The following is an 18,868-nucleotide window of genomic DNA, read 5'->3' on the forward strand; positions in this document are numbered from 1 at the left end:
GGGGGGGCCACGCATGGCGCTTTGACAGGCCAGGACCGGGCCCCCCACCCTGGACACAAAGTGGGGGTCCTCAGCAGCATCCCGGGCCCTGCAAGAGTCTGGGGTCTCCGCTGTCCCAGAGGGAGGGGGCTTCGGAGTGTGGGGCGGCTGTGGGGCTGAGCAGGCAGTCCTGGAAAAGGCCTCAGGTGACTCCTTCGCTGCTGCCCCTTTAAGAAGAGTTTCTCTTTGTGTGTGTGTGTGTGTGTGTGTGTGTGTTTGTACACCTGCATGCCTGTTCAGCAGAGCCTCAGCTGAAGACACAAATATGGTTGTGGGGGGGCTGCTAGATCTGGGGCGTCTGGGGATCTTCCCGGATCTGGTGGCCTTGGCTGAGGGCCGAGGAGGATTTGGAGTTAAGCAGATTTTTTTTAGAAGGGAATAGAGACGGAAGGGACCTCGGAGGTCTTCTAGTCCAGCCCCTCCCCACCCCCCCTCCCCACCCCAAGCAGAACCGACGCTATTCCGGATAAGCGACTGGATGGTTGCAGCGGCTGCTGTGAATGGGGGTCTCCGCTGAGGAGGAGGGAGCCGTGTGTGCGCCTGCGCGTGTAATGGCAAGCACCCGTCTAGACGTCTGTCTATCACTCGAGGAGAAACTCTCCGGGCAGGAGGGGGTCCCCAGAGCAGGAGGGGGGAGGGAGGGGAGGGCCTGCCCCCACCGCACCACCATTGTGTCTACACAGCCAGTCGCACAAAGGGGGTCCCAGATCCAGGCAGCCTCTGACTAGAGCAGAACTCCTCTCCTCTTTTCGTGTCTCCCCAGCGAGGTTTGGATTTTCTCTTGGGTTCTCCCTGCCCCCCCAGCCCTCAACACCCCCCCCCACACACACACACAGAAACACACACACACACACAAACACAGAGAGGACCTTTGTGTGTTTCCCCAACCCCCAACAGCTGGAGAAGGGCTGGAGTTTCGCTTCCCTTCCCCCCCCGGACAGAAGCGCTGGGCTCCCCCGAAGCGGAACCGAGGAACCGGCCCTGATCCAGCAGGCAACAAGCCAGGATTCTTCCCCGGGTCAGCTGTCCTGCTCCACCCCATGGCTAAGTCTCCGGGTGGGGCGGCCCCCTCGGTCCCCTGCCTTTCCCCCCCTGGAAGAGGCTGAGGGGCACCTCCCGACCCCCGGACAGCCCAGAGAAGAAACCGACGGAGGGTTGAAGAAATGTCCCCGGAGGCCCAAAGGACCCAAAGGCTCCGATTCTCCCCCTTCAGACGTTACGGGGAGACTCGGCTCTCTAAGGGGGGGGGGCTCTGATGGCCGGGAAAGAGGGGAGGGGGGAAAAGGGGGACCAGCATGGAAGGGGAGGGGCTCACTTGCAGTGGGGGTGACCCCGAGGGAAGACTTGGAGGAGGGGGATGGGGAGGGTCCCCCCACCCGAGAACAGGAGGGGGAGCCTTGGTGGAGCAGTGGGCTGATGCCTCCCTAAGTAACACCAGCTGCCTGCCATGAGTGCAGGTTCGAGTCCCACCAGGCTCAAGGTTGACTCAGCCTTCCGTCCTTCCGAGGTAGGTAAAATGAGGACCCAGATTGTTGGGGGCAATTAAGCTGACTTTGTAATAATGCCGCTTGGGGTGTGTGTGTGAAAGCCCTAATAAGCAGACATATACATGGAATGAAGGCTACTGCTAAGTTTGTAAGCCGTCCTGAGTCTTCGGAGAAGGGCGGGATATAAATGGGATTAAAATAATAAAAAAACCTATGGCAACTTTACCTCCTCTGGAGTCAGGATCGAGTCTTCCGCCCAGGACATGGGGGGGGGGGAGTGGGGGGGGAGTGGGGGGGCTCAAACTACCTGCTCTTCATCACTTTTTTCCTTTTGTTTTTCTTTTTGCTCATCAAGTTCTGGACTCCTTGCTAGGCGACTGGTGGTGCTCGGATGTCGCCACATCCTAAAAGTGGGTGAAAAAGTTGAAAAGCCCTGCACTAGGCTCCCTGTGGGAACTAAAAGGGCATCTAGTCCACCCCTCCAGACACGCAGAGAAAAGGAGGCTCTGGTTGGGAATCATGGGGGGGTGGGGTGAAAATAGAAGTCCGCCCTCCCCTCCGGAGCTGGCATAAAACGCCCCCTAAATTGCAGGCCCCCCCCAGACTGAAGGGATTCCCCTCCCCCAACTTTCTCCGCTTCTCGGGATTCCCCTCCCCCAACTTTCTCCGCTTCTCTCTCGGCTTCGCACTATCTCCTCTTGTGGATGAACTCAGGCCGACTCTGCCCGGAGACCGATGACGCTGCAGAAGGGAGAGTTCCCATTGGTCCCTCCGCTTTCCTGGGCCCTCCCAATTCCGAAGTTTGAGGAAACCGCCCCTCCCCCCAAGCCAGACCCCCCGATTCCGCCTCTGGGCTGGGAGCCTCCGCGTCTCTCTCCCCTCCCTTTGGGGGCGCTTGTGGGGAGCATCCATGGGCTCCGTTGGGGTCCCTCTTTTGTTGCTGGTGGGGGCGCTGGCCCGGATCCCCGGAAGCGAAGCGGGGAAGGAGACCCCCGGTAAGGAGGGGGCTCGGCGGGGGGAGGAGAGGGGAGGGGCCCTCAGTCTTTCTGGGGGCGAAGAATGGGGCTGGGACTCCAGAAGTGGGGAAAGGGGTCTAGGGCAAGAGAGGCGGGAGACTGCAGGACCCTGGATCTCCGCGTGGTCTCCACCCCTCCCTCGCAGCATTTCTCCCCGCAAGACGGAGAGGGAGCCCCCCCTTCCCTGCTTGCGGGCGAGGTGGGCGGGGGTCGCGGGAAGGCAGCCGAGTGGGATAAGAGGCAGCTGGACCCCCTCTCTCGCCCCCCCCCCCCGTGGCTGGGTGGCAGGGGGACCTTGCGGACCCCGGATTAGCTCCTGAGCCCCGAAGTTTCTTGCGCCGAAAGAGGAAGGAGACGGAAAGCGAAAGGGGGAAACTGAGGCACTTTCAGACCTGAATCCACAAAGGCCATCAAATGTATAAGAAAAAAGACGCTTTTTGGCAAAAGGGTTTTTGCAACCTCAGTTTTTCTTCTGAATTTTTTTTAAAGGGGAGGGCGGAGTTGAGCTGGATTCCTTCTGGGGGGAGACTCTGAATTTGGGGAGGAGACCCAGAACCCCCCACCCCATATCCCCCCATTGCTGAATCAGGACCTGGAAGGGAGGGGGAACTGAGGGAGAAGGATATTCGGGGGGGGGTCTGAATTGCTCCCCTAAATTGGCTCCCCAAAACTCTCCCTTTAGTGAAGAGGGCTGGAGCCCCTCCCTTTCAGACCGTCTTGGGGGGCTGCAGGGGGCTCTATTTGGGGGGGGACAGGAAAGACGCCTCGCAAAGCATCCAAAGGCAGCTTGTGGGGCTGAAGAGGGGAGCGAGGGGAGGAAGAGGAAAAGGGAAGGGGAGGCTTGAAGGGGGGAGAGCCCAGGAGCATGGGTGTGGGTATCCTTATTGTGACCCTCCAGGCCTTATGTCCCCCGAAAGGGAGAGGGAGAGAGAAGCACGGATATTACTTCCCTCCCAGCCCAGAGGGGGGCGTCTCTTACCTCCCCCCATATTTCTTGCCATTTTTGGGGGGGACAAAGAGGCCCCACCAGGATCCAACATTCCTTGCAGACAGTTAGACTCAGTGCTGGACCAGCTGAACTTCTGCCTGCCTTTTTCCACCCTGGGAAGATGGAGGGGGTCCCTCAGGAGTCTCTTCCTCTCCCTCATTTTCCTCCCCTCCCCCGACCCCCACCAAGGAGGATCAGCCGTTGGGACCGACAGTTCCCCATACCTCCTCCAGGGGGCGCCTTCCGGTAGCCTCTTGCGGCAGGTTTCCCTCCCCTCCTCTGACAAGCCTGTGTCCCTTCTCTGGGAGAGGCTGGGAACCATGGGCCCCGGCGTCAGGACCCAGCCCAATCCACATCTTAGGAAATAAGGACCCTTGGAGCCGAGTTGTCCAAAAGGAAAAGGTTTACTAAGGATAGGATTGGTTGTGGAGAAATGAGACAGGATCTGGTCTTGAGTCGCATTTCAAATCTATATAAGCGTTCCCGGTTCAACCCCCTCCCCTCAAAACTCCATTTGGTTAGGATCCCCTCAATTCCTGCTTGTCAGGTCCTTCCCTGGGAAGAAGGAACTTCCTGCCTTCCTTGGTAGATCGCCTTCTTCCTACAGCCCCAAACAGACAGATCACTTTTCCCCAGATCTTTGAAAGCAGCCACAGATAGACTGAATCCCCCCCTCCTTCTACAAGTATGGCAGAATCCCGGTAGGCACAATATCTAACCATACATTAATGAATGTGATATCAATGGATTCTGACACCCGGAGTCCCTTCTGCCCCTCTTTCTCCTCCCACTCACCCTCCCCCTCCCCACAACCCATTTCCTGCACCAGAGGAAGATCGAGTGCCGCTTCCTCTCCCCTCCGGAGCTGGCAGGAAACGCCCCCCTAAAATGCAGCCCCCCCAGACTGAAGGGGTTCCCCTCCCCCAACTTTCTCCGCTTCTCTCTCGGCTTCGCACTATCTCCTCTTGTGGATGAACTCAGGCAGACTCTGCCCGGAGACCGATGACGCTGCAGAAGGGAGAATTCCCATTGGTCCCTCCGTTTTCCTGGGCCCTCCCAATCCTGAACTCCGATGAAACCGCCCCCTCCCCCCCAAGCGAGACCCCCCCCCGATTCCGCCTCTGGGCTGGGAGCCTCCGCGTCTCTCTCCCCTCCCTTTGGGGGCGCTTGTGGGGAGCATCCATGGGCTCCGTCGGGGTCCCCCTTTTGTTGCTGGTGGGGGCGCTGGCCCGGATCCCCGGAAGCGAAGCGGGGAAGGAGACCCCCAGTAAGGAGGGGCTGGGTGGGGGGAGGGGCCCTCAGTGTTTCTGGGGGTGAAGAATGGGGCTGGGACCCCAGAGGTGGGAGAAGGGGTCGAGGGCAAGAGAGGCGGGAGCCAGCAGGAGCCTGGATCTCCCCGTGGTCTCCATCCCTCCCTCTCCGCATTTTCCACCGTAGGACGGAGACGGAGCCCCCCCTTTCCTGCTTGCGGGCGAGGTGGGCGAGGTTGGCGGGGGTCGCGGGAAGGCAGCCGAGGTGGGATAAGAGGCAGCCGGGGCCCCTCTATCCCCCCCCGTGGCTGGGTGGGAGGGGGACATTGCGGACCCCGAATTAGCGCCTGAGCCCCGAAGTTTCTGGCACCGAAAGAGGAAGGAGACGGAAAGCGAAAGCGAAAGGGGGAAACTGAGGCACTTTCAGAGCTGAATCCACAAAGGCCAGCAAAGAGTCTAAGAAAAAAGACGTTTTTTGGCAAAAGGGTTTTTGCAACCTCAGTTTTCCTTCTGAATTTTTTTTAAAGGGGAGGGAGGAGTTGAGCTTGGATTCCTTCTGGGGGGAGACTCTGAATTTGGGGAGGAGATCCAGAACCCCCGACCCCATATCCCCCCATTGCTGAATCGGGATCTGGAAGGGAGGGGGAACTGAGGGAGAAGGATATTCGGGGGGGTCTGAATTGCTCCCCTAAATTGGCTCCCCAAAACTCTCCGTTTAGTGAGGGGGGCTGGAGCCCCTCCCTTTCAGACCGTCTTGGGGGGCTGCAGGGGGCTCTATTTGGGTGGGGGACAGGAAAGGCCTCGAAAAGCATCCAAAGGCAGCTTGTGGGGCTGAAGAGGGGAGTGAGGGGAGGAAGAGGAAAAGGGAAGGAGGGGCTGGAAGGGGGGAGAGCCCAGGAGCATGGGTGTGGGTATCCTTATTGTGACCCTCCAGCCCTTATGTCCCCCGAAAGGGAGAGGGAGAGAGAAGCACGGATATTACTTTCCTCCCAGCCCAGAGGGGGGCGTCTCTTACCTCCCCCCATATTTCTTGCCATTTTTGGGGGGGACAAAGAGGCCCCACCGGGATCCAACATTCCTTGCAGACAGTTAGACCCAGTGCTGGACCAGCTGAACTTCTGCCTGCCTTTTTCCACCCTGGGAAGATGGAGGGGGTCCCTCAGGAGTCTCTTCCTCTCCCTCATTTTCCTCCCCTCCCCCGACCCCCACCAAGGAGGATTAGCCGTTGGGAACGACAGTTCCCCATACCTCCTCCAGGGGGCGCCTTCCGGTAGCCTCTTGCGGCAGGTTTCCCTCCCCTCCTCTGACAAGCCTGTGTCCCTTCTCTGGGAGAGGCTGGGAACCATGGGCCCCGGCGTCAGGACCCAGCCCAATCCACATCTTAGGAAATAAGGACCCTTGGAGCCGACTTGTCCAAAAGGAAAAGGTTTACTAAGGATAGGATTGGTTGTGGAGAAATGAGACAGGATCTGGTCTTGAGTCGCATTTCAAATCTATATAAGCCTTCCCGGTTCAACCCCCTCCCCTCAAAACTCCATTTGGTTAGGATCCCCTCAATTCCTGCTTGTCAGGTCCTTCCCTGGGAAGAAGGAACTTCCTGCCTTCCTTGGTAGATCGCCTTCTTCCTACAGCCCCAAACAGACAGATCACTTTTCCCCAGATCTTTGAAAGCAGCCACAGATAGACTGAATCCCCCCCTCCTTCTACAAGTATGGCAGAATCCCGGTAGGCACAATATCTAACCATACATTAATGAATGTGATATCAATGGATTCTGACACCCGGAGTCCCTTCTGCCCCTCTTTCTCCTCCCCCTCCCCCTCCCCCTCCCCACAACCCATTTCCTGTACCAGAGGAAGATCGAGTGCCGCTTCCTCTCCCCTCCGGAGCTGGCAGGAAACGCCCCCCTAAAATGCAGCCCCCCCAGACTGAAGGGATTCCCCTCCCCCAACTTTCTCCGCTTCTCTCTCGGCTTCGCACTATCTCCTCTTGTGGATGAACTCAGGCAGACTCTGCCCGGAGACCGATGACGCTGCAGAAGGGAGAATTCCCATTGGTCCCTCCGTTTTCCTGGGCCCTCCCAATCCTGAACTCCGATGAAACCGCCCCCTCCCCCCCAAGCGAGACCCCCCCCCCCCGATTCCGCCTCTGGGCTGGGAGCCTCCGCGTCTCTCTCCCCTCCCTTTGGGGGCGCTTGTGGGGAGCATCCATGGGCTCCGTCGGGGTCCCCCTTTTGTTGCTGGTGGGGGCGCTGGCCCGGATCCCCGGAAGCGGAGGGGGGAAGGAGACCCCCAGTAAGGAGGGGCTGGGTGGGGGGAGGGGCCCTCAGTGTTTCTGGGGGTGAAGAATGGGGCTGGGACCCCAGAGGTGGGAGAAGGGGTCGAGGGCAAGAGAGGCGGGAGACTGCAGGAGCCTGGATCTCCGCGTGGTCTCCACCCCTCCCTCACAGCATTTCTCTCCGCAAGAGAGGGAGCCCCCCCTTCCCTGCTTGCGGCCGAGGTGGGCGGGGGTCGCGGGTGGGATAAGAGGCCGCCGGGCCCCTCTCTCTGTCGCCCCCCCCGTGGCTGGGTGGGAGGGGGACCTTGCAGACCCCGAATTAGCGCCTGAGCCCCGAAGTTTCTGGCACCGAAAGAGGAAGGAGACGGAAAGCGAAAGCGAAAGGGGGAAACTGAGGCACTTTCAGAGCTGAATCCGCAAAGACCAGCAAAGAGTCTAACAAAAAAGAAGCTTTTTGGCAAAAGGGCAGGCAGAAAGAGAAAGGGAGACTGCGGTGGAGAGTCATGGGGGGCACACAATGAAGACCGCCCTGAAGTTGCAGCCCCCAAGACTGAAAATCTTCCCCTCCCTCCCATTATCCGCCTCTCTTGGGAGGGATATGGGGGGGTCTGAGTTGCTCCTCCAAACCCCCCCTTTAGTGAAGCCCCCTCCCTTTCAGGTGGCCTGGGGGGGGCTGCAGGGGGTCTTTTGGGAGGGGGAGAGAAAAGAGGCCTAGAAAAGCATCCAAAGGCAGCTTGTGGGGCTGAAGATGGGGTGGAGGGGGGGGAAGGGAAGGTGGGGCTGGAAAGGAGGGGAGAGCCCAGGAGCATGGGTCTGGGTATCCTTATTGTGCTCCCAAAAGGAAGAGGGAGAGAGAAGTTTGGGTATTATTTTCCCTCCAGCCCAGAGGGGGCGTGTCTTTCCCCCCCCCATATTTCCTGCAGGTTTTTGGGGGGGCAAAGAGCCCCCCCCCCCGGGATCCAGCGTTCCCTGCAGACGGAGGGAGGGCTGGACCGGCTGAACCTCTGCCTGCCTTTTCCCACCCTGGGGAGATGGAAGCTCTTTCCCCCCTCCCTCATTTCCCCCCCCTCCAGACCCCCCCACCAAGGGGGAATCCCGCTGGGACCGACGGTTCCCCCTCCCTCCTCCAGGGGGCGCCTTCCGGCAGTCCCTCCCCCTCCCCACGTGGGCCTCTCCTCCAGTAGCCGCTGGGAACCATGGGTGCCGGAGTCCCTCCTGACCCCCCTCCCCCTCCTCCTCCCCGCAGCCCATTTCCTGGCCCAGGACAAGGACGAGTGCCGCTTCCTCAACGGGACGCAGCAGGTGAGATACCTGTACAGGTACATCTACGACCGGCAGGAGATCCTCTGCTTCGACAGCGCCCGCGGGGAGTTCGAGGCCGTCACGGCGTTGGGGAAGGAGACTGCGGAGGGTTGGAACAGGGATAAGCTCAAACTGCAGTACAAGAAGGCCTCCGTGGATCGCTTCTGCCGAAACAACTACGAGGCTCTCCAGGGCGGCCCCGTGGTTGGCCGGAGAGGTGAGTGGGGGAGGGGGAGTTCCACGGGGGGGGGGGGAATGCGGGGACTCCCCCCGTTTCATTTCATTGATTAGGGATCTCCCAGATAAAGATTTACCCATTATTTATTCTCTGCTCTCCGATCTAGGAAATTTATTCATTGGTATTTATTGATATTTACTGATCCTCCTAAACCGCCCCCTCCCTCCCTCAAAGCGGGGGTCTGGAGGGGGTAGGATTATAACATCACCCCTAAATAAAAATGTGTAAAAAATAAATTACCCTTAAAATGTCAGAAATTCTATAACGATGACAATTAAACATGCAAAAGGAGGGAAGAAATATATGTATTCCTCTACTTCCCTTTCGTCCCACGATCTTCCTTCTCTTCCCAAGATCCAAAAAACTTCTTTCCGGAATATTATACAAAATATTATATTTTTCTGGGGGGGGGAGGAATCCAGCAAGGTCTCTCTCTTGCCCAGTAGGTCGATAGATTTCAATATAATCTGTATGCTGTATAATATTTCAATATATTTCATATGAATAAATCAATAATATTTATTAATTGACTTATCAACTTTTTTTAAAAAGGATTTTATTGAATTTTATACGGTTAGGGATAAAATAGGATGGGGTTAGGGATTAGGGTTTAGGGTGGGGATGGGATCAACATTGGGATTATCCCCCAATAACATTTTCTATCTTTAGCAAACAGGCAATTGTCCGGCTACATACGTTCAATTAACAATAGTTAATATAGTAATAGATATCTGTAGAGAATGTAATAAACGATAATCAAAAACAGTATCAGTTAGTCAATACATTTCATTCTTCCTACTGATATATACTGCTCAAAAAAATAAAGGGAACACTTAAACAACACAATGTACTGTATTTATTTATTTATTTTATTATTGGGACTTATATGCCGCCGTATCTCCCGAAGGACTCAGGGCGGCTAACAACAATAACATACAATAAATACAGAAGTTAAGGTAAAATTAAAATTAAAGGCCTCTGTACAATAAATTAAAATTAAAATAAATTAAAAATAAGAGTTAAAAAATTAAAAACATAATTAAAATCCCTGTCAGTCCAGGTCAGCCAGGTGGAAAAGGAGTGTTTTGAGGCTGAGGCGAAAGGACCGGAGATCCGGGGCCATTCGGAGCTCAAGGGGAAGTTGGTTTCATAGGGCTGGCGCTCCCACAGAGAAGGCCCTCCCCCTGGGGGTCGCCAGCCGACATTGTCTAGCCGACGGTACCCTGAGGAGACCCTCTCTGTGTGAGCGCACTGGGCGATGGGAATTCGTTCCCGGCAGCAGATGGTCCTGCAAGTATCCCGGGCCTAAGCCATGTAGGGCTTTAAAGGTAAGTACCAGCACCTTAAATCTCACCCGGAGGACAACCGGTAACCAATGCAGCTCACGCAGGAGGGGTGTAATGTGGGAATATTGGGGTGCTCCCATCACATTTAATACTAGGATGTCTTATTTTCTGTTCCCTTTATTTTTTTGAGCAGTATATATTCAAGATAACATATCACATTCATTTCTTGCTAGTTCATTTTCCTAACCGTTGGTAAAAATGATCCCATGTTCTATAATAAACTGAATCTTCTTTCTCTTTAATCTCTAACGTCAATCTATCCATTTCTCCACATTCTAAGATCTTCTTAATTAAAACCTCTTCAGTTGATAAGTTTTCATTTTTCCAGCATTGGGCAAATGCTATTCTCGCTGCTGTCAGTACATGCAATATTAAATATTCATTCTCCTTCTCATAATTAGGTCCTCATATTCCTAACAAAACCAATTCTGCCTTAAATTCTGTCTTTACTCATCTTTTCCAACCATGTCTGTATTTTAACCCCAAACTTTTTTGCTTTAAGGCCTGTCCACCATGTATGATAGTAAGTACCTGGCCTTTGTTTACATTTCCAGAAATTATTTGAAGTGTTTTTAAAGATTTTCGGTAATCTTACTGGTGTCATATGCCATTTCTAAAACATTTTATACAAGTTTTCTTTATACAGTATGAGACTGCTTTAGTCGATCTGATATTTCTATCCCATAGTTTCTGCCAGTCTTCCAAGTCTGTAGAATATCCAAAGCTTTTTGCCCACGTTATCATTGTTTCTTTTATGTGTTCTTCTTCCATCTTTAAATTGAGCAGAAATCTATAGAGTTTCCTAATCAAGTTTTCATCTGTTTTTAACAATGTTTGATTGAATTCTGTCTGTTCTTTATGGAATCCTGTTCTCTTTATCTCTTTTGAATTTGCAAATATGGTCACCATGCTAAATCAATACCTTGTCATTGTAAATCTTCTCTATCTTTCAATTTCCCTCCGTTATCCAAGATATCTTTATAAGTCAACGACTTTGTCATAATGAATTAAATTTGGGTAAGCAAAAGCTTCCATTGTTGAAAGCCATTCAAGGTAGCTTCGTATAGATTTTCTTCTTTATTCTTTCCCATCTCAAAGAAATACATTCCTTGTAAAGTGGCTTTGAAAGTATCTCTGCGTTTTATTCTTCCCGTATCAACTTTTAAAACCATCTCTCTCTCACACACAGAGGGACTTTGGATGGCACACACATAAAATATAAAACCACCAAAATAGTCTATGTACAATTTAAGATTTAAAAGGCAAGGATGATTAAACTCCAGTGATAAAAATATTATTAAAAGGGGGAGGGCTTCGAGATGCTGACTGGCCCCACTTCTGCCTCCTCCTCTACGCCCCCCAAGCGAAGCCCCAGACACCATTTCCCCCCCACCATTTCCAGAAGGCCAGGAGTGGGGGAGGGGCTCCCTTCCCCTCTGGGGCATTTGGGATTTTAGGATAAAAAGTGAACTTCCAAAGGTCTGGAAAAGGGAATTAGGGAAGTTTTGTCTGCTGTGCCCCGTCCATCTTTTAGTCCTTTTTATTCTTTATTCAGAGTCGTTTGTTCATCCAGTTTTGGGGGTCTGGGAGAAAAGCCCCCCTTGAGACCCCCTTTTCGGTCACAGACTCGGCTTCACCTGCAGCCGAATCGCTTCTCATTTCCTACCTGGGAAGGTTCCTCGTTTGGGGGCAAAGATTCAAAAAACACCCACAAATATTAAAACTGAATTTCGGGGATTCCTTCAGCTTGGAAGCCTCGGATTGTTTAGTTCCCTCTTCCAGATTCCTGGCAAATTGCCTACATTTGTTGTTCTAGTTTTATTTGCTTATATTTTGAAAAAACCTTATATATTTCTATCAACCGATAAGGTTTCATTGTGCAAAACCAATGTTTCATCTGCAGTTGTTGCCATTTGTTGTTGCTGGTGTCTGCAAAAATAATACGCTACCAAAGAATTAAATAAGATCTTTGTTCCACAAGAGGAAAACCGCCAGATCCCAAGAGAAAAACGCATTTTACGGGGAGATGCTGGGAATTTGCTCCTTCCGGAAATTATGGAATATTTAAGGGAAGCGACAGAGATTTTGTTCTCTGCATGTTCAGTCTGGAATTCATTCTTACACCTAAATTCTTCCCTGCAAACCCAGGAGGATAATTCACTGTTCATTTAAAAAAATCCTGACCAGATCCCAGGATTGAATTGCAAATAACCAAACCTTTAAAAATTGCATGTTCTTAAACATGATATAATTAGCTGTTCGTAAGTGTGGGTTTTTCGCACCCGGCGGGCTCCTCATGAACTTGCCAATAAATGAGGACACGTCTCTCTGAGCGTTCTCGGGATGAGGGCCAAGACGGAAGTCCCAAGCTCTCTTTTATTGAGATACCAGCAACGCACAAGCAACAAGCAATTATCTAATGGTTACATTTCAGCTATAGCCCTGTATGGAATGTCTTTGTTCCTGTAACTTTCTTGTATGTGTTACTTTCTTGTACGTGTTCCAACGGGATTGTCCATCTGCACATAGCAAGGTCATCTCATTTCTGGTAAACTGCAACTTATGAACAGAAACGAAACCTGTCTCTGCCCTGAGCCAGACCTGCGCCATTTTATGTGAGCCTAAGGTGGAAATATCACAGGTTTCCTACAGTAAGAGAATCCCTTGAGGGAGAAAAACGTGGTTAGCAAAAGGTCTCTGAGCTGGAGTGGATCTATGAAAGTAGTTAGAGGGTGTACCTTTTTTTAATGCAAATTATCAGCCCTTTTGATCAGTGACGTCATCAAAGTAAACAAACCCACGTGGTGTTGATCACGTCAGCAGATCATGGCCCTACGCGGAAGTCACCGCCCTATTTCCAGATTAGGCGTCTTGAACCGAACCCCATCAATAAGTCAAGGCAGTCAAGCCTCTGGGTACGTGATTAGCTTCGCCCTAGACTAATTCTATCGACATTCAAAACAAACGGAATAAGCTAAATAAAGTAAATAATGAACAGAGGCCTCTGCTTTTGGGAAACAAGCCCTACTTTGGGGAGCTGTGAAATAATAATAATAATAAATGCTTTTTATTTCTAATCATTCTAGCCTAATGATGCTTTTAATTTTTGTGGAGTTTTAAAAGTCAGCGCCTCAAAAGCAGGGAAAAAGGGAGGCCCTAAAAGGATTTATGTTTTTCCATCTTCCAGGATCCCCTTTAATTTCTTGCTGCAATTTGCTTTGGAAATGATTTCAAACAAATTATATTTTCAGGAGTGAAAAGGGATCTTGGTCTGAACTAACCAACTTGGTCTCCCTTTCTCGGCCCTCTTTGTGTCTCCCCCGTGTCCCTCCTCCCCCTCCTCCCCTCCAGCCAAGCCCACCGTCTCCATCTCCTCCACCAAGCTGGACCCGGGTTCCCCCCACACCATCCTCCTCTGCACCGCGAGGGGCTTCTACCCCGTGGAGATCCAGGTCCGCTGGCTGAAGAACGGGCGGCTGGAGGAGGAGGGTGTGGCCTTCGGGGAGGAGCTCCAGAACGGAGACTGGACCTACCAGCTCCAGGTGATGCTGGAGACTCAGCCCCAGCGGGGGGACGTCTACACCTGCCAGGTGGAGCACACCAGCCTGGAAGCCCCCATCACCGTCCAGTGGGGTGAGCCCCTCCCCTCCTTCTCTGGGGACCCCCTCCTACCCTGAGAGAGGGGGAGAGACCCTCCCTGTGGGGAGAGCCAGGATGGACCCTCCTGGGTGGGGAAGCTGGCCCTGATCCTCCTGCTCAGGGGAGGCTCCTTCTCCTTCCCCAGAGCCCCGATCCTCCAACTCGGCCAGGAGCAAACTCTGGACGGGGATTATGGGGGCCCTGATCGGGGTGATCTTCTTTGCCACGGGGCTCTCCCTCTACCTGAAGAGCAAGAAAGGTGAGTCTGGGGGCTGGATGAGAGGTTGTGGTGAGGGGACCATCGGGGGGGGGGACCTCTCAGATGGCAAGAAGGCTTCCTTGGAAATTTGCATGGGAAATTCTGTTCTTTGAGGGTCTGCTGTATAAGTGAGCATCCTGCAACCTATTATGGGCTATCGATGGGGAGGGGGGGGCCCTGATTCCTCCAGCCCATGAGAGGTTCTGATTGGCTCTTTTTCTCCTTGCAGCAATTCCCATCCAGCCTCCTGCAGGTGAGTTTCTCCTCAAGTTGTAGATTTTACTTTAATATTCGTTAATATTTCCTTTTTTAAAAAAATATGTATCTGAACAAAACCTGCTTGCTGTGGATAACACAAATTTTTGAAATTTTGGGCAGCGTTTCCTTACAGAGACCTGAAAATGCATTGGAATCAAAAACAAATACAAACACACCACAAATAGTAAAATATTGACCAGGTTTTTTCCATCGTGGTGGGTGGGGAGGACTCCTCTTTTGATTAACTGCCCCAATTATGTCATTTGGGGAAAATTCCATAAGTCCCGGGAAATGAATTGCTGGTCCTTTGCATCCTTTTCCTCCCTGAAATGGGTGTGGGTGTGGGTGGGAGATTCTCCCTCATTCTGCCCCTACCTATCAACCACCCCCCTGCAGTGTGGGTCTCTTTATATTCTCATTTTCTCCCCTTCTCTTTTTCTCTACAGCCCTCATGAATTAATCCTGCCGTCCTTCCTGCTTCCTGATGGGAAAGGAAATTCTTTTTTTCCTCAGTAGCTGATGAATTTCTGGCTTTTTTGCAACCTCTGAAAAATGGAGGCTCAAGATTTTAGATTAGGAAGAGGAGGAGAAGGGCAGCCTGGAGCTTTTCCTGCTGAGAGCCCCCTCCATCTTTCTTTCAGGGCCTCCCTTTCTTGGGAGGGAGGGGTGGAGACCATCTAGACTGACCCTGGGGACTCTGGGCCTGCCTGTCATTCCAGACACCCAAATCTCTCCCTGCTTTGAATCCACAGCAGCTTCATCTGCATTACTCTTCCTCCAAATCCCTTCCCTTCACTTTGCTTTGATGTAAAAGAATAAACATTGTAGGAAAACCCTGGAATTCCTCCTTCCTTCCTCCTCCTCTTTTCTCCCCCTCCAGGGTGGTCACCCTTCTCCCCTCCCCCTCCTCAGATTGAGGCCTCCACTGCGTCTGGATTGACCATCCCGGCAGCTTTGGGTCCAAAGCCAGAATGGTTTGGGAGGAGGGTGGGGAGATCCATGAAGGGGAAGGGGCAGGACCCCCCCTCCTACTCAGAGCCCCCCTTGCTCTGCTTCCTTTCAAGCCCAATTTTGAGGACCAGGATGCCATCGGCCACGGTCCTCCTCAAGCACTTGTGGGGAGCCATTCGGGGGGCATCTGTGACTCCCCCTACACTCCCCAAGCCATTTCAGCCATTTCTTCAGCACTGGAGGGTCCTGCCCCATTTTGCCTCCCAACGCCTCCCTCCCTTCCCCCCTCCCTTTTTGGGGCTCTCATGGTACAGACTCTCCTGCATGATGGTATAAATGGTATATGACCTACATGACCTCCAAGGTCCCTTCCAACTTCTTTCACATTCTATCAACTCTGTATGAACAGCCCCCTCCAGATGAAGTCCAACCCATCCAGCTGCTGGGCAGGGCGAGGACTAGAACTCCCCTTATCTCTAGGAAGTAGGGGGAGGGGTGTCAAGATGTGGCTACATTCAGACAACACGCGTGACCAGGGAAGGGCCCTCCTGACGTCTGACCTCAGCTGCATTCAGACCAGGGGAAAGCCGCCTTCACCCGCCGCTTGAGGGCCCCTGTGGGAGGCTGTTGGCTCTGGGGGGCTTCGGGAGTTGTGGGGTACCTCCCGGTCAACAGCTTCTGTCACAGCCTTTCAATGGCCTCCTTCCCCCCAAATAAATGGCTCCTCCTCTTAGGGAAGGACGGTGAAAAGGGGTGATTTCACAGATGTGGGGAGGGCAGAGAGCTTCCCGTCTGGTGGGCGGGGGGGGCGAGGGGAAAATGGGGGCAAACTCAACTCTCCCAAAATATTGGTGTCTCAGCACACACCTGCACCCACAACACACACACACACACACACAGACCCCCCTCAAAGAAGCAGCAGAGGAGGTGGAAGTAGGTGTGGGGGGGCTTCAGTCACCCCATAGGACTTTTCGAGGACTGCCCACCTGGCCCCACTGCTTCCCCACGGCCCTTCCTGCCTTTGGGCCTGAAGCCCCCTCCCTCTGGGCAGGGGAGACCCGGAGAACAAGGTTTCTTCCACAGTTTGAGGGCCCCCCAGGCCCCCTTCATGTCCAGGGCGGAAGACTCAATCCTGACTCCAGAGGAGGTAAAGTTGCCATAGTTCCCCCTCCTGCTCTGAGGGGGGGACCCTCCCCATCCCCCTCCTCCAAGTCTGCCCTCAGGGTCCCCCCCCCACTGCAGGTGAGCCCCTCCCCTTCCATGCTGGTCCCCCTTTTCCTCTCTTTCCCACCCATCAGAGCCCCCCCCTTAGAGAGCCGAGTCTCCCCATAACGTCTGAAGGGGGAGAATTGGAGCCTTTGGGTCCTTTGGGCCTCCGGGGACGTTTCTCCAGCCCTCCCTCGTTTCTCCCCTGGGCTGTCCGGGGTCTCCTCGGGGGTCGGGAGGGCCCCCCCAGCCTCTTTCTGGGGAGGGGAAAGGCAGAGGACCGAGGGGGCCGCCCCACCCGGAGACTCAGCCATGGGGTGGAGCAGGACAGCTGCCCCGGGGAAGAATCCGGGCTTGTTGCCTGCTGGATCAGGGCCTGTTTCTCGGTTCCGCTTCGGGGGAGCCCAGCGCTTCAGGCCGGGGATGGGGGGAAGGAAGCGGCACTCAAGCGCCTCTTCGGAGGTTGTGGAAAGGAGTTGCTGTGTTTGTGCGTGTTTGTGGAGGGCTGGGAGTGGCAGGGAGAACTCGGGGAAATTCACAATATTTGCTGGGGGGGGGAAGCATGAAAGGAGCCCAGAGGTTCTGCCTGGGTCAGATGAGCGATGCCCCCCCCCGAGGCTGCCTGGATCCGGGACAGACTTTGTGCGACTGGCTGTGTCCAGATACACAACTGGGGGGCAGATTCGGACTCTGCCGCCTCCTTCGGCTGCGGGGGGGGGAGGAACCCGGCTCTGGCCTTCCGGGGCTGGTGCTGGGCGGGGGGGGGGGGAGAGTTTGACCCCCTCCAGCCCCCTCCCCATTCCCGGAAAGGATTCAGGCCCCCTCTGGACCCCCCCAAAGCTCTTTTGAAGAGAGTCGGGAATTGAGGATCTGCCTGACCCGCCTTTGCGTAACTCGCCACAACCCGAATCTCCGCAGAAGAAAAAAAAATGTTTTCTATTGATGTAAGGAAAGAGAAGAAACAGGAAGTCTTTTTTTGGGGGGGGGGATAGTTGTGGGGGGGGGGGCAGAGAAAGGTTTTCAGACATTGATGGTGAAGCCTGTAATCCAATACTTGAAGGCGAGGGATCACCGAAGTCCACAGAATTTCTATTAAAATTGCATGACGTTATAAATCCCAAATTCATCGTTTCCTGCAATAAACTCCCCGTCCATCCCTCCTCCTTCAACGCTGAGAACTTTTCCAAGGAAGAAACTCCGATCAGATCCTCTCATCCATCCTGTCCACGTCCACGGGGGTGGATTTTTTTCTTCTCCTCTTTGGGCAAAACGTTTCCTTCCACTCCTATCTATCTATCTATCTATCTATCTATCTATCTATCTATCTATCTATCTATCTATCTATCTATCTATCTATCTATCTATCTATCATCTATCTATCTATCTATCTATCTATCTATCTATCTATCTATCTATCTATCTGATAGAGCCAATATACTGTCCGTCCATCTCTCCTACTTCAGAACTTTTCCAAGGAAGAAACTCCGATCAGATCCTCTTATCCATCCTGTCCACGTCCACGGGGGTGGATTTTTTTCTTCTTCTCTTTGGGCAAAACGTTTCCTTCCACTCCCATCCGGAAGAACGGAGTTAACCTCCGAGTCTCTTGATCCTGAGGACCGAGTCCCGGGGCTGATTCCTTTTCCCCCAAAATTCCCTTCCTGCCAGTCAAAAGGTTGAATTCATTGGCACGCAGCCAAGGGCAGGAATTGAGCCTCTATCCTACTCATAATGTAAATTATTGGCAAAATTGATTGAGCTGAAATCCTTTCACCGGCCTTGAATAATCCACCTTCTCTTTCCTCAAAGTCTTCGTGTCAGGGAGTTCGTTAATGTTTATTCCGAATTAAGAGGAGAAATCTGGGAAGGCGGGAAAAGCTGAGATATTTCTGTTCAAAAGAAGCTTTGCACGAACACACACACGGAAGCCGGAGAGGGTTGTGGAGGAAAACCCACTCAGAATTTCCCCTCGGGAGGAAAAGCTGCGCGTGAAGCGGAGGATCGGGCCGGGCTGAGCCAGGAAGAGCCGCGGATCCATCGGGGGAGATTCCCGGATTCCGGGCTTCTGCCGGGAGAGGAGGGGGAGGAAGGGGGATCCCGGCTGGCTTTCTTGTGGGGGGGGGGGCAGATCCAGTCGCGGCCCTTCCTGGAGAAGAAGATCGAGTGAAGACCCACTCCCGGTCTTGGGATCTCCCTCGCTGCCATTAGGATCTCACCGGCAGATCGCGGAGGGGGGAGCAGCCTCGCCAGGGATCATCTGGCAGCTGACCGAAGGCGAAGCCCGGAGAAGGTCGGTGACGGTCAGCCTGGGAGGGAAGATGGGACCGTCCGGAGCCTCCGAAGGGGATCCGACCTGGAAGGGATCGGGAGGGATCTCCTGGCCGTGAGAACCAATGGAACCTGGAATTTGGGGGGGGGGGGTTTCTCCATCCCTGGAGGTCTTCAAAAAGAAGGTGGTGGAAGGATATGGGGGGTCTGAATTGCTCCCCTAGATTGGCTCCCCAAAACCCTCCCTTTAGCGAAGGGGTCTGGAGCCCCTCCCTTTCAGACGGTCTTGGGGGGCTGCAGGGGCTCTACTTGGGCGGGGGGGGGGACAGGAAAGAGGCCTCGAA

General features: G+C 53.6%; 1 protein-coding gene and 1 long non-coding RNA gene across 2 annotated transcripts; both read left to right on the forward strand.

Annotated features, from left to right (window-relative positions):
* Positions 1–4,532: 4,532 nt before the first annotated feature.
* Positions 4,533–13,620, forward strand: LOC310634695 (H-2 class II histocompatibility antigen, E-S beta chain-like; the record flags this gene model as incomplete). The annotated part of the gene is made up of 3 exons (XM_083353229.1): positions 4,533–4,797; positions 8,304–8,576; positions 13,295–13,620. 3 exons carry the CDS (start codon positions 4,533–4,535, stop codon positions 13,618–13,620), a joined length of 864 nt encoding a protein of 287 aa, XP_083209355.1.
* A 112-nt stretch (positions 13,621–13,732) lies between these two features.
* LOC310634133 lies at positions 13,733–14,922 on the forward strand. Its single transcript, XR_014491158.1, has 3 exons — positions 13,733–13,841; positions 14,071–14,094; positions 14,546–14,922. It is a non-coding gene; the product is annotated as an uncharacterized lncRNA (long non-coding RNA).
* Positions 14,923–18,868: the final 3,946 nt, after the last annotated feature.

This window comes from Vipera ursinii (genome assembly GCF_947247035.1).
Source record: "Vipera ursinii genome assembly, chromosome: 2".
In the NCBI taxonomy this organism is placed as follows: Eukaryota; Metazoa; Chordata; class Lepidosauria; order Squamata; family Viperidae; genus Vipera; species Vipera ursinii.